Source organism: Gracilinanus agilis, chromosome 6, assembly GCF_016433145.1.
Source record: "Gracilinanus agilis isolate LMUSP501 chromosome 6, AgileGrace, whole genome shotgun sequence".
Taxonomy (NCBI): Eukaryota; Metazoa; Chordata; class Mammalia; order Didelphimorphia; family Didelphidae; genus Gracilinanus; species Gracilinanus agilis.
Window position 1 is genome coordinate 202591485 of NC_058135.1, and position 27509 is coordinate 202618993.

Sequence of the window (27509 nt, forward strand, 5' to 3'; positions counted from 1 at the left end):
AAGGGTAATCATTTATCAAATTAGAAGGAATCTTGAAACACTATAGAAGAGTAAAACTGGAAGGCACTTTAAAGATCATCTAGTACCATCTCAGGCAGCTAGGATAGAGCAATGGGCTTGGAATCAAAAGATTCATCTTCATGAGTTCAAATCTGACCTCAGACATTTAACCCTGTTTGCCGTAGTTCTTCGTCTGTCAAATAAGCTGGAGAAGGAAATGGCAAGTCTCTCCAGTATTGGGGTCACAGAGAGTTGGACAGGACTGAACCACAGGAGTCCCAGCTCTCTCATTTTTTGGATGACTAAAAAACAGGAGAATAGTTAATGTAGCAGGAGCTGTGGGATAACAAGCACACTATGCACTGTTGGTGGAACTATGAATTGATGCAGTCATTCTGATTATCAATAAGAAAATATGCAATAAAAGTGACAAAACTCTCTGTTCCTTTTGAGTCCGCTGTCTCACTACCAGAGGGATGGCTGGGGAAGGGGAAGGATGTGAGTTGAGCTGAACTGTGCTCCAGATGATTACTAAATCCCTGCCATGAATAAACCTAGAGAGAGAATGCATTTTCTTATAGACAGCTTTTAAGAGATTTGAAGATTAGTGACATGGAGATAATGAACTAGAGAAGTTTGGCCAGGACTAGGGAAAAAAAGGAAGCATTTCTGAGGTATAGCTCTAAGTTAAAACAATGTATATTAAAAAGATGATGGCATTGGGTTTAAGCAGTTAATAAAGATGAATCAATATAGCTGTGAGTGACCCAACAACAATTTCATTTTGGTCTCTAAGGCTGAGATATTTTTTTGAAAAGCATAGAGAAGATAGCACTATGTAGTTATTGTCCTATTGAGTGCCAATTTGCAGGCTTTTGGAGATTCTTTCTGGTACCTTAATCATCTAAGAATTATACCCCACTTCTATATAGAATGGGAACATTTAAAAACTTCCTTTCTTGCAATATCCAAATAAGTTACAGTGATGTTATTATCCCTATTTTAAAGCTAAGAATACTAAGCCTTAGGGAAGGAAAACATCTTGTGCCTAGTTACATAGCAAAGCTGGGGTGAATTCATGTCTTTCATCTCTAAGTCTAAGAATATGTTTTCTACTATACAAAGCACTTTTGTTAAGGGTAGAGCTCAATATAAGGCATGTTGGGTCTGAAGTCAGAGAACTTGGATCCAAATCCTGGCTCTGACAATTTACTGTGTATGTGACCTTGGACAAAGCACTTCCAATCCTGCCATCTAGAGAAGATCTCTATTGATTGTCCTTCTTCTACCTTCTTTGCCCATCCCATTTTGCTTGTTCCTTGCCTCTAAAATTACCTTCAATTTACACTATGTATTGTACATGTAATTGTTTGCACATTGTTTCTTCCATTAGAATGTGAGTTCTATGAGGCCAGGGATGATATTTTTTCCCTCTTCTTTGTATCCTCAACACTTAGCCCAGTGCCCAACACATAGTGGGTAGTCTATGTAGGCTACTTTGTCTCATTGACTGACTACTACTCTAAGAGTGAATTTCCTCATCTGTAAAATTAGGGAGTTGTATTGGATGACCCCAAAAGCCCCAGTCCAGTTCTAAATCTATGGTATTCTCTTGATTCCAAAGCCCATTTCAATCCCTACCTTCTCCACAGTCTTCCCTGACTATTCTGGTCCTTTATTGGTAATTCACAATCCTGAATTGTGACAGCACTCATACTTTGTGCTTTAAGGGCTGTAATGCATTGTTATAGGGTCATTTCGTGTACACTTTGTACATGAATGAGTAGAATAAGCTCTTTGAAAGCAGAGATTATAGAATTTAGAGTTAGAAGATCATTTAGAGTCCTATCTAGTCTAATCCCCACATCTGACATCATAGGAAGCTGAAACCTAGAAAAGTAAAAAGATTTCCCCAAGACCATAGAGGTAGTAAATAGCAATTCTGGCATTCAAAACTTATGTATTATACCTCAAATTTAATGTATTGTACTTTGCATAAAGCTAGATAAATAGAGTCCACTAAATACTATCTATTAATTATGGTGCTTTTTTTTTGCTGACTTTTCCCTTCCAGAGTTGATGTCTAGGGTTTAGCAGACTATGAAAGGGAAGTTGGATATTCGAAGTAGCCGCCATTTTTAGTGAAAGCTAAACAGGTTATATTTTCCTTCTTCCTTTATCAAAGTGTAAGTCCCAGATATCTAATGTCATAGGTTAGCATTGTGGCAACAACTTTTATGAGTTGGGGCAAGCATTTCTTGCCATAAGTTCAAATGTCTTCCTATATCCCTTTCCCAACCACCATCAAAAAAAATTATCTAATCTAATTTCTCTCCAGTTTTTCCCATATTCACTATGAACAGCAGGTGGAAGTTTGAAAGAGGGGAATTTTGACTAAAAGGAAGATTTTGAGAATAATTAGAGCCTGTCCAAATGTCTAATGGCCCACCTCAGGAAATAATGGATTCCCAGTGATTAGAGATCTTCAACCAGTGGCCTTCTAGGAGACACAGAAAAAGGGATTCCTCAGTCTACTGAGGTCTCTTCCAATTCTGTGATTCTGTGATAATTTGTGGTAATCTCATTAGCCTCAAGACTGATATCTCTAAAGCTCCCCCTAATTACTTACAACAATAGTAATAACAACAATAATAATCTCCTTTGAATCCAGGTCTCTTTTGACTCCCAATCCAGTATTATTACACCACACAGTGACTTCCATTTCTATCAGCTTTAAGATTTACACAGTATTATCCTCAGGTTTGCCTTCTTAGGCAGATAATGCAAATGTTTCTTGGTTTCCCCATTGGACATTACTGAATTGCACTCCAAAAGTAAGCCCATATGCCAGCACAAACCCTGAGAGGGCTAAACTCTTTGGGAATGTGCTTATTCTTCCATGATCTATCACCACTACCAACCTTCAATAATAAGAAAGACTTTGATTATCAACTTTCCATCCACAAATATAATTAGTTCACAAAACAACTGAGAAGAAAACTATCCCCTGAATGAATTTTCAAAAAAAAATAAAAAAGATAGGATGCTCTGAAATTGATGACTAATTTTAATCCCATCAGGAAATAAACTCAAATAATCATCTCATATTTTGCAATAGCAGGAGATAGTGTCAAAGTGAAAGGATTTATTTTTTTCTCTCTCTTGTTCTCTACTCTTTAAAGCTGAATTGCTGTATGTGTGACTGCACTTGTGCATTTCTATTATTTGTGCCAATCTTTGGGTGATAATGATTTGGATTTCTTAAAGAATTCATATTTAAACTTTTCCATTTTTAAACTATCAGATCATGTCATAAATGACCCTTAAGAGGAGTAACCTCTCCTTCAGACACAAATGAACTAGAATCTTCATCATCATCTCACCTTTCCTTTCAAATTCATTTTTGGCCACCGAACAGCACGTGTGTAAAGGCTTCCTTTGTCATTTAAGATCTGTTACAAAATTACTTTTTGCCAGATGACTATACACAAAGTCAGCCACATTTTCCAAACAGACAAGCCAATAACGATACCTAATCACTGAAGGCACACTCAGGAATTCTGGATTCAAGTCTCTCTTCTGATACCAAGTGGCTGTGTGACTTTAGCTAAATCACTTTACCTTTCATTGCTCTGGGAAATTCTCTAAGACTATAAATTGCAGAGAAGTTATTGACCTGGATTGGTTGAGAGTCTGTTGAGTTCATTCAAATAGCAATGAAATCACAGGTCTAGTCCCTACATCTATCCCTCCTGCACTCTGATTTTTAGAGATAGTGTTAATCATGTTAATTGTTGGACATTTCATTTAGGACCATAGGTCTATAGACTCCTAACGCCAAAGCTAAAAGGACCCACAGAGGTCATCTGGTTTAACCTAATTTTTTAAAAGAAAAAACTGAAATAATGACCTTCTATGTTAGTTCCCAGATACAACAATGCATGTGAGGCCACAAAGGGCTTCAAATCTGTTAACCCAAGGATGGCTCAATGGCAAGGTATCCCTAAGTTTCCATATTCTAAATTCAGGACTAGCAAAGTTCTAGGTTCAAAGAATGAATTCATTTATGTACTTGGTTGACAAATTCAACAAGTGTTTATTAAACTTTGCCTACGAGGGGCAGCCAGGTGGTGCAATGGATAAAGGGCCAGGCTTGGAATCAGAAAGATTCATCTTCCTGAGTTCAAATCTGGCTTCAGACACTTAGTAGCTGTGTGACTTGTGCAAGTCACAGAACCCTGGTTGCCTCAGTTACCCATCTGTAAAATGAAAAGGAGAAAAAGAAATGGCAAATCATTCCAGTATCTTTGCAAAGAAAATCTTAAATGAGGTCACAGAGAGTCAGACACAACTGAATAACAATACAAGCCAGATCTTGTGCTAAGTGCTGGGGATGCAAAGTGAGGCAAAAGATAATTTTTGCTCTCAGAGACCTTACAGACTAAAGTCTTATTAACACTAATTAAGTACCAAGAGAAGTGGTTATCAAGGAGCTTACAGCATGTTTATGTTCCTTGAGTTTTGACTAAGTGTGCCCAGAATTGTATGGCATTGGTAATTGCTTATGTATATGACTCTCTCTGGGTAGAGTGCAAAGAATAATTCTCTGGGTAAAAGGGGGTTAAAAAAAAAAGAAAGAAAAAAGAAAACTGTGGCTCTAAGATCATACATAGGATCAGGGTATTTTCCAGCTAGAAAGTATATTCTAGTCCATTCCTTTCACTTTACACATGAGAAAACTAAGTCCTGGACTGTTTGAATGACTTGCCCAAGGACATATGGGTATAAGTAACAAAGCCAAGTACAATAAACTTCCTTCAAGTATATGCAAGGTACTGTCAAGATCTATAGAAGCTACAGAAATGAATGACACAGTTCTTACCCTCAAGGGGCTAACAATCTAGTAAAATTATTTGCCTCTTATTTCATTCATTCAGTGACCATTCCTAGACCTCCTACATGTAGGCACTATACTAGATGCTATGGAAAAAAATAAATATGAATTTAAAATGATTCTCGCCCTTTAGGATCTTACAGTCTAGTAAGGGAGAAAAGACTACTACTAACAAAGATTAAAAGTTGATTTCACAATACAATGTAGTATAGAATCGTGATATTTTGAAAGAAGAGAACTTAGAGATGATTTAGCCAAATCCATTGGTTTTACAAATGAGGAAACTGAAATCTAGAGAAAGGAAAGGAAAAAAACCATGAGGTTCCCACAAACCTCCAGAGTTCAATGTACTCCAAACTACACCTAAGAATTCTCTCTCCAGGACACCCAATAAGAGGTCATTTGACTTTCACCCAAAGATCTCATCCAATCTGGCTTTAGACACTTGCTGGCTGTATTGCCTTAAATATGTCATTTAACGCTGTTGGCCTCAGTTTTCTCATGTGTAAAATGAGCTGAAGAAGGAAATAACAAACCATTCCAATATCTTCATCAAGAAAACCCCAAATAGGGTCCTGAAGAGTTATTCAACTGAAAAAGGCGGGAACCCAAAACAATAAAGAACAATAAAGATCAAGCTGGAGGGAACAGGCTGTACTTCCTAAGGGAGCCCATTCTACTTTTGTAAAGTTCTCATTGTTAAAAATGTTTCCATTCTAGCACTCAAGCTTCTATGACTTCCATACTTTGCTCCTTGTACTACCCTTTCCACATGAAAATCCACCAAATGGTAGAAGGACAGAAAACCATTATCATGCCCTACCCCTAGTACAGTGGTGTTCTCCTCTCCAGAATAAATATTCCTGTTTTCTTGTGACAGTTCTTGACTGGCCTAGTCAAGAGGCCTTTTATTATCCTGGTTAGTCTTTCTCTAAATACTCAGCACCTTCTAAATGTCTCCCCTGTACTATGGTAGCCAGTCACATAATTGGCAGAGTTAGGACCAGAGCATAGAACCCAGGCCCATATGCAATAAGCTCTTGTCATTGGAGAACTAAGTCTAAAAGCCATTTTCTTTTCATTGTCATATTTTGTGATAAAAATTACAAAGTTTGGGTTAGGGAATAAAGACCATGAGGCCAGAAAACAAAATCGGAACCTTTGTGGAGTATAACTGAGCCTAAAAAAGCATTGAACCTTATGAGATTTATACAGCCATTTGCCAGGTATAAGTTTACTGCTGAGGCCTAACAGGGCATTTGGCAGTGAACAATACTCCAATTCAGGGCTGCAACCACAAAAGGGCATTTGGGGGCAGCATCCCATTGGGGGACGCCTAGACCCAGCTGGAAGTCCTCCCCCTTCCAGCTGTTTGTATTTTTATGTTTCCCATAACCATTTCTAAGGCCTCACTAGTACAAAATTTCTGTATGCAGCCCTCCTCCAATTTCAAAGATTTTTTTTTGTTTTATTTATGCAAAGCTATAAATCTCTCACAGCCCTCTACCATTTTCTCTGGTTCCAAGTGATTAATATCAGTTCTCTGTTGGAGGAGATCAAGCTGAATTATAATAAAGCTTCTAGGCCCTCCCCAGCCACCATCCAAATCCCTACACCATTCATGTTGCGGCTTTTATTTGGGGCTAGTTGACTTTCACAGAATGGTTTTGTAGCTGGTCAGACCAGCTGGTGGTTTGTCTACCTCTTCCTCATCTCATACACCTTTTGGGAGCAGCTTTTCCTAATTCCCTTAGCTGTCAGTCAATGTGTGCACACACACTCTCACCTCTCTCTCTCTCTCTCTCTCTCTCTCTCTCTCTTTCTCTTTGCATCTCTCCCTTCCTCCCTCCCTCTTCCTCTCCCTCTACTCAAGTGATATTATTTATTATATTCATATTTTTCCATATTTTATGTACGCTCCCTGAGGGTAGGAACAGTTGTTTGGTCTCTGTGTCAATAGTCCACTTAATAAATGGTGGCTATGTTAGACTGGTTTAGAATTAGATTAGAAATGATTAGAAATGAAAGGAACTATCTATGCCACACTGAATTGTCCTACATACCTCCTGTTTTTTCTAGTGAAGATTTCTGTAGCAATTATTTTGAGGAGGTGGGAGGGGGGAGCAGAACTGATTCATGAATGGTCCTGGGTTTCTTACTCTAGAACAGGGGCTTTTAATCTGGGATCCATGAATTTTTTAAAATATGTTTATATTGGTATTTCAGAATACATGGTCCATTTCCTTTGTAATCCTATGCATTTTCTTTTATGCATTTAAAACTGTCATTCTGAGAAGGAGCCCATAACCTTCACCAGACTACCAAATAACCCAAAATGAATTAGGAAGCCTGCTCTCGAAGTATTGGACTACTGACTGCCATGCTAACAACCCCATCTTGTTTCCTCCTTCATTGGAAAGGCCATGGGCTCAGCACACACAACGGCTTTGTCTAAGTGGATGGTGCTTTAGAACAAGTTGGGCTGAAAAATGGAAAACTCTTAGCTGGGTTAGTTCTGCCATCTACAGCCTGGAACTGACCTTCACATCAAAGGGAGGACTTATTTGCATGTGGGAATAAAAGGGAACAAGACCTCTTCATTATAAGCCCTTTGAGCATATTAATTCCAGTGGAAGAAAATAAAAACTCTGAATAGAATTAGGAGATAGAAGCTCTTTAAAAACAGATGTTACTGTTGTTGGTAGGAACTTTCCATTCAAGTGTCGGTACTAAATACACAGAAGAGAAATTTTACCCCAAAACACAGATAGGAAAACTGATGTGAAAGAAAGAGCTCCTTTTCCTTGGGGGCACATGGAGCTGTCATTCAGTTCAATCCAAATGCCAGGCCCTCTGAAAGGTTCTGGGGCTAAAAAAGACAGCAATTTAGGAGCAACTGCCCTCATGGAGCTTACATTCTCATGGGGGGGGGGGGGGGAGAAGAACGATGCATGCAGAAACAAGTAAGTAGAAAACATATACAAGGTAATATGGAGGCGAGAGAATCCTAAGGACTGGGAAATCAGAAAAGATCCCATCAAGGTGTTAGCTCTTGAGTTCAGTCTTTAAGGTAACTCTCCAAGAGAGAAGGGAAGGGAATTGGATTAAGCATTTATATAGGGACTATGATCAGGCATTGCGTTAAGCCCCTTGCAGTTAATACTTTATTTGAACTTCACAACTACTCTGAGAAGTAGGTGCCTTTTACTGTCCCCACTTTAGAATTGAGAAAACTAAGGCAATGTGACCCCCAAGCCTCCAGGTCTACACAGCTACTAAATGTCTGAATCCAGATTTGAACCTGAGTATTCATAACTCCTGGACTAGCACCCTATCTGGGAAGTGGAGCAAGAGAATATGTCCAAGATGACATTGTTTAGTGTTACTGGGGTTTCATTATTTGGGGTGATTGCCTGGGTAATTCATCGTAGTCTGAGAAAGATTTAATTGAGAAAGATGTCATTATTTCAGATGCCTCAATAATGAACCTAGTCCAAAGAACTTTTTAATATGTTTTCATCAGGGGCAGCCTGGGGGTAAGGGAAAGAATATTGGGTGTCAGGATGCTTGTTCTAGTCCCAAGTGAGCTGCTCATTCTCATGGGACCCTTAGCAAATTGCCAATAGTTGAGGTCCCCATACCCTTGCTTTCTAAGAATGCTAGCCACTGTTTTTGTTACTTATTCTTTGGTATTTTACTTGTTAAATGTCCAGGACTGGAAGTTTCCAATGTTTACTATCTGGATGACCTTCAGCAGGTCTCTTACCTTCTTTGTGACTCATTTGTCTCCTATGCAGTCTACGTATATTAATACTCTTAGTACTGCCAACATAGGTTTTTTTTTTGCAAGTAAATGCTTTGTTAGGGACAGCTAATTGACACAGTTGATAGAGTGACAGACCTGGAGTCAGGAAGACTCACCTTCCTGAGTTCAGATCTGGTCTGAGTTACTTACTAGCTATGTGACCCCGGACAACTCACTGAACCCTGTTTGCTTCAGTTTCATTATCTGCAAAATGAGTTAGAGAAGGAAATGACAAACCATTCTAATATCTTTGTCAAGAAACCCCAAAAAGGGGGTCATGAAGATTGGGATATGACTAAAAATGATTGAACAACTAAAAAGTGTTTCATAAACCCTAAAAACTATTTATATATTATTATTAATCATTCAATAAGTATTCATGAAAACCTTACTCTATGCTACTTACAATGGACAAAAGACTGTGATATAGGTTATATGTTGACTATATTTATTACTATGTAACATGTTTTACAACTATTGTGTTCTATAGCAATTTCTCACATGTATCAAATTTTTCAGTTCCCAGGAAGATTCAGTGAAACAACTGAGATGAATTCTTACTATTAATTTAGTATTGTATTTAGGTGATGTGTTCAAATCACACTTGAAACATTTTCCCTAGAACTTAAATTTCTTCATTTTTAGAATCCATGCAAAGTATAATCTGACCCAGTCTAACTCAAAGAGTTGGTTCAAGATGGAATTTGCTCACTAGGAATTTGTCGCCTTTCACTGAAAGGCTTCAAGCAAACTAAATCACTGCCTCCTCTTGGTCTCTGAAGAAGCCAACTCAGGACCCTAAACCCAAGTGCATTGTACCCAAGAATATTGGCCCTGCTTCCAGGCTAGCCCCAACAGCCATCATTGAGGGAAACCATCAGTGTGGAGAAGAGGTTCATCTTCCTTGACACTACCACCAATAACTGCTAACCAACTGTTACAAATAAACCCAGTAGCCCTGGGAGTGTCACCACTGCCAGACCACCCATCCTGTTTCCAAGCCATTCCCTACCTGTAGCTGTCATTCCAGAGAAGCAACTCCTGTGGAGAAAGGAAGAATGCTTCTTCAGGCATGGTTGTCCTACCTACTGAAGACCCAGAAAATAAAGTTCTTAAAAACAAACTTGATATTATCAAATGGTTCAACATCAGAAATGGATATGATTTTTATCAGTGGATGAAACATTAAGAAAAACATATTATTGTCTGTTTTGCCACTGCACCCTAAAAACAGTAAGACTTTTAGGATGTAGTAGAAATGTTATCTGATGGTGGCTGATGTTATCTCCCCCATTAGAATGTGAGCTTCTTCGGAGTCTTATTTTTCTCTTTGTGACTCCAGCACTTAGCACAGTGCTTTGCATATAGGAATGACTTAATAAATGCTTTTAAAATGATTCATGCAGGGTCCAAATGTCCCCTCCTCTGGTATACTATGGAGGAAATTCCTCTTCCAGAGAAGTATTACACAGTGACCACTGAAGTGCCTTTCTTCCAAAAATCTGATGTTTTAGATCGGTGAAGGACTTAGAATCTTTTAAAATCTCTATTTTTCAAAGCCCTTTGTGAGTGGTGCCACAACTTTAGTCCTTTCTATTCTTACTTGTCATTGTCCTCTTCGGACCATACTTCTATCCCTTAGTTGAAACCTATTAAAGGTGTTTTCTCCCCCATTAGATTTTTTAAAGTTTATTTATTTCCCCATTTGATTTTGAGAACCCTGAGAGTTAAGTTCCTATTTATACCCCTGAGCTTACATGCTTAACAAATACTGTTTCATTCATTCATTCCTTCCTTCATACACTGCGAATGATTAAACATAGAAGTCTGATTGTCCACAGATATTGTTTTATTTTTAATTTCTTTCTATTCTACTCTTTAAACACAAGGAATGCCAAAAGGTTCTTAACAGATTTAGAGAAGCAATATATGTAATATAATAAAATGAGTGCCAGACCTGGGTTTGAATCCAGGCTCTAACATTTGCCAGCTGTGTCTCCATCTGCCCATCATTTCACTATTCTGACTTAGTTTTGTTAGATGACTTAGTTCTGACTTAGTTTTGTGTTACCTGACTTGAAAGGAAATCAAAGGAGATAATTTCTAAACCTTATTAACACACTGGTTAGATGAGAGTTCTTCTTAGGACCAAGGCTGAACCTGAGGCATGAGATGAAACTGTCCTATACAGGTACTGTTCAAACCCAGGGGAAGCCCTCTACCCTAGTTACCAGGTAAGAGAAGAGGTCTGAGGATTCTTCTATATATACCATCGCACCAAAGTTTCCAAGGCATCTGTGCTCTCTTTACATCCTTCAACTTCTGTTTGGGAGCTTCCTAATGCACTGAATGAGCAGGAAGGAAAGAGAAAAGAAGCCATAAGGGAAAAGCCTACCCCTCCCTTCTTAATTCACGTGTCACTTATTGACTAACCCATCAGTTAGCATCAAGTTAACCAGACTAGCCTAAAAACCAATAAAAACCTTTGATGACTCTGTGATGATGAGGTTTCCAAACTAAGGCTAGATGAACCCCAGTTAGGGTTATTCTAAAGATGGACTAGATAAGTTCCAAAGCTCCTTCCAAACCTGACTTTATTTGATTAATATCTCAGTTAGTCAGTGATATTTATACATAGAAGGTGAAGATATAATGTCCTTCCTTGATATTTTGTATGTGTAACCCAGAAGTATTTCTGGGTCCCCCCCAAACATGAAATTCTAGTGTGAGATATAAACTGAAATGTCCAATTTCAGTTTATATTTTACACATTTCCCCTTGTAGATACTTTAGATTTCACATGGTTCTCAGAGGTCATCAGGATGAACTGGAAGATTTAAAATCCATCATTTTTAATCCTGTTCTCTTTACATTTTAAGTCCAGTTCACATAAAGCCACATGACTTCCTCTTTGCATTTTCCAGATAGAGTTTGCGATTCAACTTTACCAGGTCAGGTAAAACATAAATTGGAAGTGATTAACAGTAACACTTAAGAAGGATTAGTCATTTAGGCAAATAGATTAAAAATGATGGAGGAATTTTTCTATAGTTCATTACCTATTTCATGCTTGAATTATAGGAAAGAAACAGAGAAGAAAGAAGAGAAAAAAGAGAAAGAAAGAGAAAAATGAAGAAAAGAAAAAGAGAGGAAGGAAGGAAGAAAGAAAGAAAGAAGGAAGGATTTCATAGAGAAAAGGGAATATTGAAATACTCAAATGGAGCTGAGCTAGATAGATGTGGATATTCATTGCAATGATCTGAATCCCATCCCATCCATGGCCTCCTATCCCATCCATGGCCTCCCATCCTATAATTCTTGTCCATATCTTCCCATAAGCTCATCATAGGGTTCTCATCTAACCTACTTGGGGGGTTTCCTTGATTTTTCAATGGAGGACACACACTGTCCATTGGTTAATCCCATTGGTTACTCAATCTGTTACTGGGGCTGCCAGGTGATACAGTAGATAGGAATACTAGGCCTAGAGTCAAATTTGGCCTCAGGCACTTAACCAGCTGTGTGACTCTGGGCAAGTTCCTTAATTTTCTGCTTGCCTAAATTTCCTCATTTGTATTATCTTCTAGTGTTGTAGTGAGGATCAAATTAGAAAATTGTAAAGCTTAGCATACTGCTTGGCACATAGAAAGTGTCATATGAATGTTGGCTATTATTATCATCCCCAATTCTCATCATATAACCAGCCCATATTTTTTTTCCTTTTTTTGTTCATACATTTTTATGACATTCTTTATCCCAGTAATTCACATTAAATTCTTCTTTGCAATGTGTTGCATTTAACTTACATACTCGATGTGCCTCTCTGTTGCATTATAGGTGATTTTTGTTTTCAGTTCCTCAGTATTCTGGTGTGCCATGATTCAGAGTTAGACAACAAACTTCATCAGTACACCTCATTTAAAGGGTTGACCTTTGAAAAAACATTAGAAAATGCACATGCTCATTCCTTTCATCAGAGAGATGGGGAACAGTGTGTGTGTGCTATATTATCAAAGGGTCAATTTTCCTGAACTGTTTTGTTTTTTTTTCTTTTAAGTTTTGGAAAAGAGGAAACTTTATTGGACAGGGAAAGGAGAAGGGATATTTTGGAAAGGAATGTGATTTTTAAAAAGCAGCATTCAAAAAAACAAAAAGGAAATATTTAAAGGCCTTTGGCTTTTTAAAAGAATGGTAAAGGTGATGTTCCATACTGGAGGGACAGCTAGCCTGAGTCCAAGTCCTACCTCTGGAACATACTGTATTGGGACCCTGAGAAGTTGTTTAATCTCCAAGTTCCCCCAGGCATCTCTCTAAGACTCTAAATTGCAAAATCTTTGCAGATCTATTAGGGAGTTTCCTCTCTGGGTGTTTCCAAACCAAAGCAAACAAAGGTCCATGCCAAAACAAATAAAAACAACAAAAATTGGCCTTTGTCTCATCTCAGTACAAGGAAACAGCTTTTTTCCTCTATCTCTAGCATAGAAATATGAAGCAAAATTTAATCAGAATGTTCAACGCATGAAATTTTCTGGTTAATTGAACTCGGGGAGAACTGATTTGTCAAGAATTAGAATTGAATTTCTTCTCTGTTATCATGCTGAACCTCTAAAAATGCTACATTACAAAAATGATCATTTATTAGAATTGTAAACCTAGAAGATGAAGGAGACAGGACTGAATCTTAGAATCTCAGAGTAAAAAGGGATTTCAGAAGTTCCTAGGAGCATAGATTTAGAAATGGAAGGGACCTTAGATATTGAGACCAATGATCTCATTTTAAAGATGAAGAAAGAAGGATTGGTAAAAATTAAAGAACTTGTCCAACTATAGTGGAATTCAAAACCCAGCTTGAATATATCTTCCTGACCCAAGGTTTAATACTTTATTGGCTACCACCATATTGTTTCTCATGAAAAATCACTCAACATGGGGCTTGAACCTTCAACTCTGAGACTGAGTTTCATGCCCTATGGATTCATCTAGCCAGGTATCTGCCATCTAGTTCAACTTCCCTGCCAAATGACACCAAGCATCTCCTGGAATGCTTCCTTGCCCTTAATAAATACTCAGTAAAAATTCAGTGAATTGAATTATCTTATTTCCTAAGATAACCTTACTCTAATTGTCATAAACCTTTTCCTTATATTGAAACAAAGCCTGCCTCCCTGTGGCTTCTGTCACTTGATTCTAGTTCTCTTTAGAAATAAAGAGTATACATCTAACTCTTCTTCCATTGGACAGCCCTTCAATGGTCATGTTCCCAAGTCATATTTTCTGTAGGTTAAAACATCGCCAGTTGTTTCAAACAGTCTTCATTTGCCTTATTCTAAGACATACTCTACAAGTTTATTTAAAGGGATAGTACTTGGTTACTAAATTAATAATCACACAGACTTGGTTTCTCATGATTTGTTACTTTCAACTAATGAAAATCAGTAGAAAATCTACAAGTAATTAAAATTTGCCTTTTCTTGGCTTCCAGTTAATTGATATTTTATTATATTTTAATTTTTAAGTTAATTCTTTCAAGATGCTCCTACTCCTATATTTCACCTTACAATACCCCCAGTCTCTTAAAGTCAGTTTAAATATGTTCTGTATGAATTGAAGCCACAGTAAAAATGGAGCCATGTTGAGATAGTATTTCCTGAATGTGCTACTAACTCTATTTATGACCGTCAAAATCAGGATGAGATAGAAGAATAGAAAGGCTGATGGATCAGATAGAAGGGAGTGGAAAGAAGCTGCTCTGCAGTCTACTTTGGGGGATCATCACCTCTATATCATTCCCCCTAAATGTAGTTGCTCCCCAAGGCTCTACTCTGGGCCTCCCTCTATTTTCTCTTTACATCCTTTCAGTAACTTCATCAACTCCCATGGATTTAATTGTCACCTTTATATAGATGACTACCATATCTTATATCCAGATCTGGTCTAAGAAAGACTTTAAGAGAGATTAGTCACTGAAGTGGGGAGGGACTTGAATCAGGAAGACCAGTTAAGAAGATACTGAAATAGTCAAGGAGAGAGGTGTTGAGCATCCCAACTTTTGAATTGATGATGGTAATGTGACTAAAAAGAAGGGGATGCTATGGAGGTAGAATTGACATGTCCCCACTCCCTTTTTCAAAAACTCCAGTGGTTTTTAAGCCATCATCTCTAGCATTAATTGTATCCTCCTCTGTTTGACTTTTAAAACTCTTCACAGTACCCAATTCTATCTTTCCAAACTTACACATTACTTTCCTTACCACTCTTTGTTCCTTTTCTCACAAATGATACTCTAGCTAACTGGCATGATAGATAGAATTCTAACCTGGGAGTTTTAAAAAGACTTGAGTTCAAATCCTGCCCTATACATATAATTAGCACTTGACAAATATTTATTGATTTTCACCTTTATTATGGACACTTACTTTCAAATTACACTTCATTACTTTTTTTTTTGGCTGCCATGCCATACCATTCATCTCATTTTTTTACCCTAGTTAAAGTTTTTCTACTTATGGCTACTAAATTTCATCTTATTAGATTAGATCACCATTGAGATTTAAAAAAAATATTCTGATTATTTTATCAAATGTGGGCTTAACAGTGTTATGTAACTTTGATAAGCATGTCTGTGCCTTCATACAAATCTTTGGCCACATATTTAAACAGAATAAGGTCAATGAAAGCACTTTTTGCCACTCCATGTTAGCATCAATTCATTAATCATCATTTTTTGGATCTAATTGTACAACCATACACATAATTTGACCATCACCTAGGCCTCATCTTTCCACCTTGTCTATAAGGATATTATGAGGCACTTTTGTCAAATGAATAGCTATTTCATTCCTCTGATCTGCCAAAGAGGAAATGGGATTAGTACGGCATAACTTATTCTTCATGAACCCATGCTGGGTTGTAGTCATCACCTCATCCTTTTCCAAGTGTTCACAAATCATACTTTTAATAACATGTTCTAGAATTTTTCCAGGAATTGCTGTTAAGCTTAGCAGCCTATAACTTTAAAAAAATCTTTTTTTCTAAAATCAGGACATTTATCTTTGAGCAGTCTATGACATTTTACTTCAGTATAATGCTACTTTTGTATTCATCCCTCAGTTGACTATCCTTGTTCTTCTCTATGTTCTCCAGGCACCTATAATTTCCTCTAATCCTCTTGTTCTTCACTGGAATAATTTGTGTCTATGTCATGGAGAATTTCATTCTTGAGAAATCTACTTTCTCCAAATTCATGTGGTACCTCAGACTGTGCCCAGCTTTCTCTTCCTGTATCTATCAGGAATTCTAAAATCGCATTGTTATATTCTCTCAAGATTCTCATCATTCCCTCTGTGTATCCAGTTCCTTCTCATTGGTCAGAAGCAGATCCACAATAGCAGATTTCTACTTCTTCGATGTTTTGAAGACTGATATTTCTGTCAGCCCTGTTTAAGAAGTTATCAATTACTTTAACTTTGGCAGAGTTCAATAACAAGAGCAAAAGTCAATTTTGTTTTTCTAATTGGCACATGGGCAGCCAGATAACACAATGGATAGAGTGCCAGGTCTGAAGTCAGGAGGACCTGGGTTCAAATCTGGATTTAGATACTTCCTACATGTGTGACCCTGGGCAAATCACTAAACTCTAATTGCCTAGCCCTTATTGCTCTTCTGTCTTGGAATCAATACTAAGTATTAATGAATTAACATGTCGAATTAGCCTAAGTGATACTTGGTTTTTGGATACTTAGTATAGAAGCCAGAAGGTAAGGAGTTAAAAAAGGTGGTATAGACTGAAAATAGACTAGGATTTCTGTGGAAGGAGTGATCATTTTGGATTGGGAGATAAAGACTACCTAGAGAAATTGGGATTTGAGCTGGGATTGGGAAACATAGATGTGAGGGACATGTGATAGTACAAATGAATTAAGGAATCCAGAACATAATTTGCATTGAAGTTATCACATATTAGCACTGGATCGGACCTTAGAAGCCATCTTGTCTTATCTACTTATTCCAAAGCTAAGGAAATAGGGACATAGATATGAAGTCATTTCTCTGAGATAAGCATATTTATTATAATTTATTACAGATTTAAAACAGATCGTGTATATTATATTATGATATATAAAATAATATGGTGATAAAATAATATGGTAATGATAAAATAATATGGCATATAATAAAAGTGAATGGTAACAAAAAAAAAACACCTTGGACCTGGTATGGAATTGACTAGGAATGTTGTAAGTTATAATTAAGACTAATTTCTGTAAATTTGTTCAAGCCCCTAAAAAAAAATCCAAAATACTTAATCCAGTGTTTTTCCCACTACATTAGTGTTCCATAATGAGTAAATCATTCTGGTTGAGTAGAGATTCTCACTAGGGTAACTACTGGGCAAGGCTTTAAACAGACTGAAGTCAGATTATATAGGCTTTGAATGCCAGGCTAAAGAATTTAGCCTTTTTCCTATTAAAAGTGGGAAGCAATTAGAGCCAAGATTCTTAACTTGGAATTTTATTCATGGATAGAATTAAGGGGTCTGAGAGCTTGGATGGTGAAAAATATATATCTTTATTTTTAACTAACTCTCAACTTCAAACTTAGCATTTCTTTCTTTCACATTTTTAAAAGAACTTTTCTTGGAGAAAGATCAATAGGCTTGACCAAACTACCAAAGTAGTTCATGAAACAAACAAGATCAAGACCTTAAATTAGAGTATTTTGAGTATGGAGGCAACATGATCCAAAATAACTGGAGAGAGATCTAAAGGCTAAGAGCAGAACTCTAGTAAAAGGCTAGTATAGTAATCCCAGGGCAAATTGGTAGAGCCTCTACTAGCTTCATGTTGGCAGGATACACTAGGAGAATAAAAAACAAGAGATTTTTTTGAAGCTTACCCCAATGTTAAGAAATAACTTTGTAAACTTATAAAAAGTACCCTTTGAAAATTCAAAAAAAAATATTGCTGCTTTTAGATATTCTGAAGAAAAAGGGTATTTGGGCCATTAAAAGACAATTCTTATAGAAAAAGCCTAAATGTTTGGAAACTCAGAGAAAGAGTTGAACCATGCCCACTGGAGGAGTTTTCATTCTGGCTATCTGGGCATGGTCCAGGTGCTACTGCTGACATAGCGCTTAAGGAGAAATAGATTATGAAGGAATTGCCTTGCAAAGCCAAATGTACAGTGTGTGATATTTCAGGTGTTAAAAAAATAAAATTTAAGCCAAGAAATTTTTGTCATAGAATGTAATATGTTAAAAGAAGGCGGGGAGAATCCTTCTTAGGTTCAGGTTAATACCATGCCTATTTTATAATTTTTCACCACGTATTGCTAACCTCTCATTTAGATATAACATACTCATAAATGAGTATGATTTTTTGCATACCTTATAATGCCTGGCTTATAATTACAGGCCAACAACAAAGTTTCAGGAGATACATATGTAAAAAAGTAAATACAAACCCCTAGAGTTCTAGAACTGGAAAGTTATGTATTCTAGATCCCCAATTTTTTGTTGAAGAAACTAAGACTGATTACCACAGAGGTTAGGCAATTAAGTAACACACAAAGAGTAATTTAGGGGCAGATGCAGATTTAGAGCCTAGGACCCCTCACTCTCAATTCAGTGTCCTTTCTACTACCAATGCACTTGCTAAATAAAATGAAGCCAGATTTGAGAATCTGTGATTTCATTGCTATTCATTCCAGATGGTATTATTCAGTAATTTGAAAAAAAAATGTATCCCAGCCTGTTAGACAGGAAAGAATTGAAATGTATGAGAATAATATAGCAGAAGCAGTCTCTGCCACCCCACCCTACATATCTATATAAATTCACATTAAAGGAAGAGTTGTCATGTAGAAGAAAGATTAGATATGTCCTGCTTGGCTCCAAAAAGCAGACCTAGAACAAAAAGAAAGGTTGCGTGAGGCAGAGTTTTGGCTTCATGTGAGGAAAAACTTCCTGACAATTAGAGGTGTCCCAAAGTTAGTAGGTTTCCCCTCATTGGCCAACTTCAAAAAGAAGCTGGATGACTATTTGCCAGAAATATCATAGGATTCTTACTCAAATATGGGCTGACTTAGATGACCTCTAAGGTCCTTTCGAACCCAGAGGTGAGGGGGTTTTGTGAAATGTCAATCTTCCAACATTATCTGGGAGGGTGAGAAGGAGATAAATCACTCCTTTTGCCAATTTTTGGCATTGTCATAAAAAAATCCCTCCAGAGAATTCAGGAAAATTGATGCTTCGTGAGTCATTCAACAAGCTTTGAAAATGTTAAGTCTATTTAGAACAGAATATAGAAGAACCCCAGTCTCCTTAAAAGGAAACAAAGTTTATCTAGGACTAGAACTATAGAACAAGAATTGGAAAATACTTTAGATGCAAGGTATTCTGGGAAATATTTTAACAACTCTCTCTCTGGAAAAAAATGTGCCTATTTTTTAAAACTTTTAAGTTTAATCTACACTGCTAATATTTCCACATCACTTCTTAATTCTAGACAATCAATCCAACAATAAACCAAGCCTGATTTGTAGCATCTACCAATTTCCAAGGTGTAAATGATCACAGCAAAAATGTAATAATTGGATGAGCTGGTATGAACCAATTTTAGCACACCCTTGCTCAGAGGTAATCTAGTCCAACCTTTGCCCACATTATGAACCTCAGCCATAACATCTCTAACCAAATGTTCATGCAGACTTTGCTTTCAGTAACAGGAACTTCCTACCCTTTGAAGCTTCCCATTATACCTTTGGACAGCACTAAGTGTTAAGGACATTTTCCTTCTGAACTGAAATCTACTTCTAGGTAACTTTCACCCAATGACTCTAGTTCTGCTCTGTGGGGCCATGCAGAACCAATATTCCTTTTGACAGACAACTCTTTAAATATTGAAGGCTTATAACATATTCTCCACTAAGTCTTCTCTCCCTCAACTAAAAAGACTCCTCAAAACGATCCTCCTTTAGCATGTTTCTAAGCTGTTCACCAACCTATCAAATTCATTTGGGACTTTCCAGTTCATCAATATCTTCTAAAATGTGGCACCAAAAAATGGCTTCCATATTCAACCCTTCATTCAATGTTTATCACATCAACTTTTCTCAGATCATGGTGCTAAATTTTGGTAAAGTTGCCAACACAAAACCTAATACAACCCATTCATCTTGTCGCTGAGGAAAGCCGGGCACAGAGAAGTGTATGATCCAAAGATCAAATAAGTTGTAGAAAAGTTGAGACTAAAACCCAGGTCTCCTAATTCTCAATCTAGGATGCTTTAATACTATCAAATGATGTCCTATTGTTTAATTATTACTTAAGCTGTTTCTAAGATTCATTCTTTAATTACTCACTATCTTCCCCCCCTCCTCGAATTCTTTACCAAGGCAAAAGTATGTAGACACTCTTTGTTGCAGAATAATGTATAATAGCAATTAGCAAGTTTTCTCACTGTTACTTTCCACTAGGAGTTATTAGGTCCTTAGTATATTGTGGTAGAGTAGGGGCTAGTCACCTAGTTATATGGATTACTATGTGGTAAGCCTGTAGCCACATCGATAAAGAATAAGAATGATGCAGCACATAGCTCTCATATCCTGAAGAGCTTTTTTTTTCTCTTAAGGAATTATTATAACTAACATGATTTCAGACAGAGAGCAAGTGCAGGGTGGAACACAGGCACCAAAGGGCCCTTCCTTGAGTGCCTCCAAGTAAGCTATGGTCCATCGAGCTTGTAAAGTCTCTAAATGCCAGTGCTCAGCTCCCGATGTCATCACCAACATCCATTTAAAGTTGGAGGGGTGGGCAATATGGCAATGCAATTTGTGGCTTGCTTCCTCTCCTTTTGTATAAAAAAAAATCTCATTTCTGAAATGTAATCAGCACCCCTCTTTTCACAATCCTTGGGGATAGAGAGATGGGATATCTGACCAAGAAACCAATTGCCAAGTCCTAGATTTGTCTTTCTGGATCTCTATCCCATCACGCAACCCTGAGAAAGGACTCTGTGTGTAGCAATTCTCCCAGGAATTCTCCCAAGAGCACAAAGAGGCTTCTCCCAGCAGCCCCAGAAAATGACTTTGCCAATGACCATTATTTTCAGGATCTCAGTGACCAGCTAGAACAGTCCATCAACCCTCACTTGCTTTCTATCCTTATCCACAGCCCTCTGTAATCCCCATTCTACTAGTTCCAAAAGAAGCTTCTAGAAAATCCAATGAAAAATTCTATGTCCTATGTCCTATTTTGAACTGATTTTTCTTAAAGATATATTGGGAATTATTATCCACATTTTATGTAAAAATTCTTGCCTTATTTTGTTTTATAAAATTTTGAATACTTTTTTTGAAAATTCTAAAGGATATATTAGGAAGACATCTAGTGCCCGAAATCAGAAGTATGAAACTTGGAAGGAGCTATATTCATTTGCTGAAACATGAACCAATGAATTACAAATGGTACTCTTTTTTTTCCCAAAAGCAAACCAAGCCAAAAGATTTTACAAACAAAACAAAAACAAAATTCTTAGTAAATAGTAAACATGCTGGAATGAGCAAAGAGATTGGGAGCCTATGTCAAGGGTCCAAACCTCAGGACTGTGACTAAATTCATAGATGACATAGAGTTAGACATTTCTCCTCTCTAGGACTTAGCTACCCCATCCATAAAACTGGGAGTTGGCCTAGATTTCTAGGCCCTTTCCAGTTCCAACATTCTATGCTATCATAAAATATGAATTACAATGACAAGAAAATGAGGGTTCTGAGTAAAGGAATTGTTTTAAGTGGCCTTGAACCCCTTTTGTTTCAAACAAGACTCCTGAAAAGCTTGCTAAAAAGTCTATTTTTTAGCTCATTAAGCACAGTCCAGTGAATATCCACTGAATTATTTTTCAGTGACTATGGATTTTCTTAGTTCTGAAGGTTCATCATTGGTCACCAATGCACAGCACCCTTGCGTGGCAGGCCAGAACAGGGAAGCTCCTCACAAAGTTAAGGAAATTACAGACATTGAAAGCAATTCATTTATCAAGCAAACAAGGAGACCTAAAGCATAATTTAATCATTCAAGTATCTCTCATCTTTAACCAAAATCCTCTTTAAGAGAATGTTTCTTGCAGTCAGGTTTGATAGACTGATAGAGAAATATAAAATATAGATCAATATGCCAACCAATTGGGACTCTCAGCTGAGTTATAATTATTCTTCCAATATCTATCTATGCTTATTGCAAGGCAACAGTGTTTCTCAAAACCTCTCTCACTGCCTGAAGGCAACCTCATTTTAGTTGTTTTGTTCTTCCAATAATTCATTCGATTAAATTTATTAACAGCTACAGGTGGCACCACACTCACTTCCTTGGGTGTTGGAGACAATTCAGAATTTAGCTAAGACACTCTCCCATTCTCATGGAGCTCACAGACTGATAGTTTGTGAAATCATCTTGACCAGAGTCAAAATGAATAATCATTTAGGAACAACATCACTGTTGTTCCTAATGTGCTAATGATTTCAATTCAATTCGGCAACCGTACATGAATTGCCTACTACATACAGGGCAATGTGCAAGGCATAAACATGAGATGTGATAGAGAATGACACAGGAACTCTTCTCAACAGCTAAGGAGTTTGCAAGGCAGCTGGTGGCACAATGGATAGAGCCCTGGACCTAGAATCAGCAAGATGTATTCAAATCCAACCTCAAGCATTTAATAGCTGTGTGATTCTAGACAAGTCACTTAACCTACATTTGCCTCAGTTTCCTGTACTGTAAATTGGAGATAATAATCGTGGCTACCCCCCCCCAGGGTTGTTGTGAGGATCAAAGGAGATAATTTTTATAAAAACCTCTTAGCATAGTGCCTGGAATATGATAGACTTTTAATAAATACTCTTTCCTTTCTCCCACTCCCTATCATGTCCTTACCTTCTCTACTCAGCAAGCCCTGAAGAGTCAGAGAATTTTGAGCAGAAGAATGGTACTATCAAAGCTATGTATTAGAAAGATTACTCTGACACCCAGATAGAGCAATATTTATAAAGGCATATAAGAATGTTCACAATTAAAAACTAAGGAAAATGGTGAGGGGGACCAAATGAAACTCAAAACTTTCTACTTGACCTTGGAAAAGCTGTACTTATTGGGTTTTTACCATTCATCATTTTGCTTCTCCCAAGTCCAAAAGACTGCTTATTTAACTTTGGCCACACATGGCAGAGTCCAAAGGGACTCATTTTGCAGTCAGAGGATCTGGATTCAATCTTCCCTCTGAGGATTCCTATCTGGATGACCTTGGACAAGATGGTGTTGTACGAGAGGGTCACTTCCAGCTCCAGATTCATGCACCTGTGATCTCTTGTAGCTCACAGACTCAGCCTCTGAATCCAGGAACCAGTGGGACTCAATAGACAAGATAACCAGTCTATGGGCTTTTATAAGCACGTCTGCTGCCCTCTTCCAGACAAAGATTAGTTAGTGATTAGTAGCAGCTATCTTGAATATAGACAAATGGCAGAGTCAAAGGATAGTCTGAAGCTGAAGAAGTGAATGAACTCTGTAGAAATGGGTATAGAGGGAAGAAAGAAAGACTTGGGAACTTTAGGGGCTATCTACATTCTCAAAATGAAAAGAAGAAGAACAAAGAGGTAGGAGAACCCGAGCCCAGTATTTTCCCACCTGATGACCCCTCGGAAGCTTTATCACAATCTCCTGGAGGACAAACATCTGGGGATTCAATTTCTTCCTAGTGAAGGAAAGACTCATATCTATTCCTGAGCTCTAGGTAGTCAGTCACCCTTTTTCATATTACATTCTTCCATTCTCCAACCTCCTGACACAGGACTTATGCCTCTTTGTAATTTTCTTTGTTTTCACAATGAAATCCTTCTACCTTTTTTTCTTTTTAGAGAAACTTTCCTCTGTGTGATACCCTGGTGAGGGAACATAGTTTTTTCAAGGGCCCCTACCTTCTCTTCCAAGAGGCAAACCAACTTGTACTTTGAGCACGGATAATGATTACTTAGCTATGGCATTGAAGATCACCATAAACTCCTTCCTGCCCTCCATTCCTTCTGTGAGGAAGGAATTCTTTTAGAGGCTGTCGAGGTTGTGGAAGAGTAATCTAGTCTTTATAACAGTTGATCACTGAAGGTAAAAGGGACTCAACTCAATCATTACAAACATTTTAGAAAGCAATTTGGGAATTCACAAATAAAATAACCAAAATCTCTGTATCTTTTGACCTGGAAATTATAGGCTTATACCCCTTGGAGGCCAATGATAAGAAGAAAGTCCCAATATTTATAGCCACAATATTTGTAATAGGAAAGAACTGAAAATCTAATAGGTGACTACCATTTGGGAAATGACTAAACAAATTGTGGTAGGTGAACGCAATGAAATATTACTGTGTTTGTAAGAAATGATGTCTATGATGAAGACAAAACAGCATGGAAAGATCTATATAAACTGATACAGACTGAAGTAAACAGAATCAAGGACATAATATACCCAATGACTATAACAATGTAAATGGAATGAACAATGAAAAAAAGATCAAAAGTCAATGTTTCCAAATTATAAAGAACTACAGCTTAAAGGAACAGATATGAGAGGACACCCCTATCTTATTCCTCTGCAGAAGTGGAAGCTTTCCAAGTATTAAACATTGCATATATTTTCAGACTTTTTCTATATATTGATGAGTTATTCTGACTTTTTCTACCATATGGGGTTTTTTTGTCTTAAAAATACTAAAAATTACAGGTATCCCCTTCCACATTATGGAGGTGAGGGGTGCAACTCCAAAACCTGGAAAATCTTCCTAAAATGTTTTGGCCCTCCCTTGTTACCAGAGAAGTCTGAATTGTTTCTTTTTCTTTTATGGGGTGTTTACAATAGCTTATTATGTAATTTGGATTAAGTATTTGATGTTAGGCTATATAATTTCTAAACTTTTTCTGTGTCATTTGTTGGCCTTCTCTTGTCTTCAGCTTCCACAAAACTCACCCAAATTTCCCATTTAATTTCTTATGCCAACCCATATTATGTTGAAACTTCAATGGGGAAAGTCATGATGTAGAAAGGACAGCCATGTATGAAATGGCTCCCTAAGAAGGGGAAGAAAAGAGAATAGGGAAAGGAGGAATAATGGTGATGGGGAAAAATCAAATACATCAACAAAAACATTAAAATTATTTTGAAAAGAAAGTGAAGGAGCCGAATATATGTTGAGCTTCTAACTATGAGTCAGACTTTAATGCATTAAGTATACTCTTTATATATCACTGAAAAGTGCTTTGTAAACCTTGAAATGCTATATGAATGTGAGTTATTATTTTAGTATTGTGCTGTGGTGCCAAAAAATAAATGATAATTTAAGGTGCCATAAATTGTTAATAAGATTTTTCTCTAACTGATATATTAGAAAAACAAAGCCAGGAAACATTAAAGCTGCACAAAGCTCTTAGATTGCTCCCAGTGGTTTTAATTAGCAAGACAGCATGGTGCAGTTCAGAGCCCTGAACCTAGAGCCAAAAGACCTGAATTCAATTTCAGCTCTGCTTCTTGCTAACTATGACTTCAAGCAACTTTCTGAGCCTTGGTTTCCTCATCCGTGAAATGGAAATAAAATTTTCATTCCCTACTTTAGGAGATTCAAATGAGATCATATATGCAAAGTGTTACATTAATGTAAGCTACATTTACCATTAATTGTTGCAATCAATATGGTCAAATACGAAGATTCTTTCTTCTCTTTTGTTGCAGTTGTGTGTAATATTGGAGCCAATGCAGGAATTGATGTCAAGACATAAAACTTACAATCTCAGCCCCCGAGATTGCCTGAAGACATGCTTGTTTCAGAAATGGCAGCGCATGGTGGCACCACCAGGTATATTATCTTTCTTCCCCCTGTTTGTATTTGTATGTCTTTTAATTTGAGAAGAATTAATGGGAAAAGCATGGAAAGCAATTTAACATCATTTGCCTAAGTAATATGCCAATGCTTTCTTGAATCTGATTTTGAATTAATAATATAATGTTTAGAATTAGACGACAACCTTAGAAAACTTTTTTAAATCAAACCCCTTTATTTTATAGAAGAGGAAAAATGAGAGAACTGAGGAATTTTCCCAGAGTCACTCAGAAAGTTAGTAACAGATCCAAGATGAGATTTCTGAAGCTCATTTTTCTAACACACTTTAGTCTTGTATCCTAGTTAAAAAAACAACTGATGGATTTATGCTTGTCTTATTTGTTAAGATATATGTATCAAAAGGCAGCTTAATCATGAAGAGAATGTAAAATGCATTCTTTTTCTGTCTTCTCCTAGGATGTGGGTTAGACAGTAGACTCTCCTGCTGGGGTTTTGAAATTATAGCTTCACGTCATCATTAATTGTCTTTCGATCTCATACAATTTTTACTTCCAGGCATGTGTTGAGCCTCATTGATCACAAAAGCAAAACATATCCATTCACCAAAAATTATTTTTTAAAAAGTAATTATTAACATGAGGCACACTGCTTTCTGATTCATAAAAGATGATGGTCTAAGGCCAGAAGGAAGATATAGGGTCTTAAGTAAGATTAATGTGGGTGGCTTACCCAAGTACATATTTAGAAAGTAGGAAAAATACAGAAATTAACAAAGTCTCATGTAAACCTGTTTTAATGTGGTCCTACGGGAATCAAAAGTTTCAACTCAATTGAATGAGTTTGAATGAATTTTCATTGTCAACAGTAGCATTTTATGTATTCATTGATTGAGCCTTCCACTTCTCAAAACACATTCCTAGAGATCAGCTTATTGGATCCTTATAAAAACCTTGTGAAATAGGCAGAGCAGAGACTATTAGTCCTGTTTTACAGAAGTTCAGGGACATGCCAGTGATTATCCTAAGGCAATAAACAGCAGAGCCAGATCTATAAGCCAGGACTCTGAACTCCTAACCCAGGCATCTTTCCTCTCAATCACAGTATGTTGAATAAAAACAAAAATATTGTTCTAGGAGTGATGGAGATTTGAAAGACCAAAGGGAAGATGTGCCAAGGGGATTCAAAGAGTGTGTAATTTAAGTGAAATATAAGATGCGTGAATATTTAGTCAACTAACACCTCTATGGATACCTATAGATATGGGTACAGAAAGAGAACAAGTGTCCAACTTTTGAGGAACAGGGAGTGAGATGTGATCTTCCCCAGATGGACCTGTGAACTGGATTGAGCTTGAGAGCTGTATTCTTGCCTCCATGAACAGAAGCAAGTCTTTTAACACCTCTTACTTCATTTACGCCTATTTGAAACATAGAAGCAATGACTGTACTTCTGTTCCCCCAGAAAATGATACCCCTTAAGCAAAAGTTTTCAATTAAATTACACCAGAATTTTGAAAGATCTTTGAATACTTTGGAGGAAGAGTATGTAACTATCAGTGATCATCAGTCTTAAAAAAATTCATGGGTCAAATAAACTTTTACCTGACCATAATAAAACTTTTCCATTTACCCAATAGAATTAGGGCTAAGATCTTGGGAGAGTTTTTTTTGTTTTTTTCTTTAATTTTGTGAATGAATTTTTATTTAAACATTGTATTTAGAAACAGAAACAAAAGTTCTTAGAAAATTAAAGTGTAATGTAAAACGCAGTGGAATTGTGTGTCCTCTATGGGAGGGGGTGGGCAGAGGGTAGGGATAGAACATGAATCCTATAACCATGGAAAAATGTTCTAAATTAATTAATTAAAAAATTAAAATAAAATAAAGTAAAATTAAATTGAAAAAATTAAAGTGTATACTACAACAAT

The 27509-nt window shown here is 37.0% G+C and overlaps 1 protein-coding gene across 6 annotated transcripts in view; it reads left to right on the forward strand.

The window, feature by feature from the left end:
- The window catches only part of LDB2 (LIM domain binding 2), a 391147-nt gene that overhangs the window by 353750 nt on the left and 9888 nt on the right, over nucleotides 1–27509 (forward strand). For all 6 annotated transcript variants that reach the window (XM_044680969.1, XM_044680971.1, XM_044680970.1 and 3 more), the window contains exon 6: nucleotides 25474–25597. In XM_044680969.1, coding sequence (XP_044536904.1) covers nucleotides 25474–25597 — 124 coding nt within the window. The remainder of the gene's footprint in view (nucleotides 1–25473; nucleotides 25598–27509) is intronic.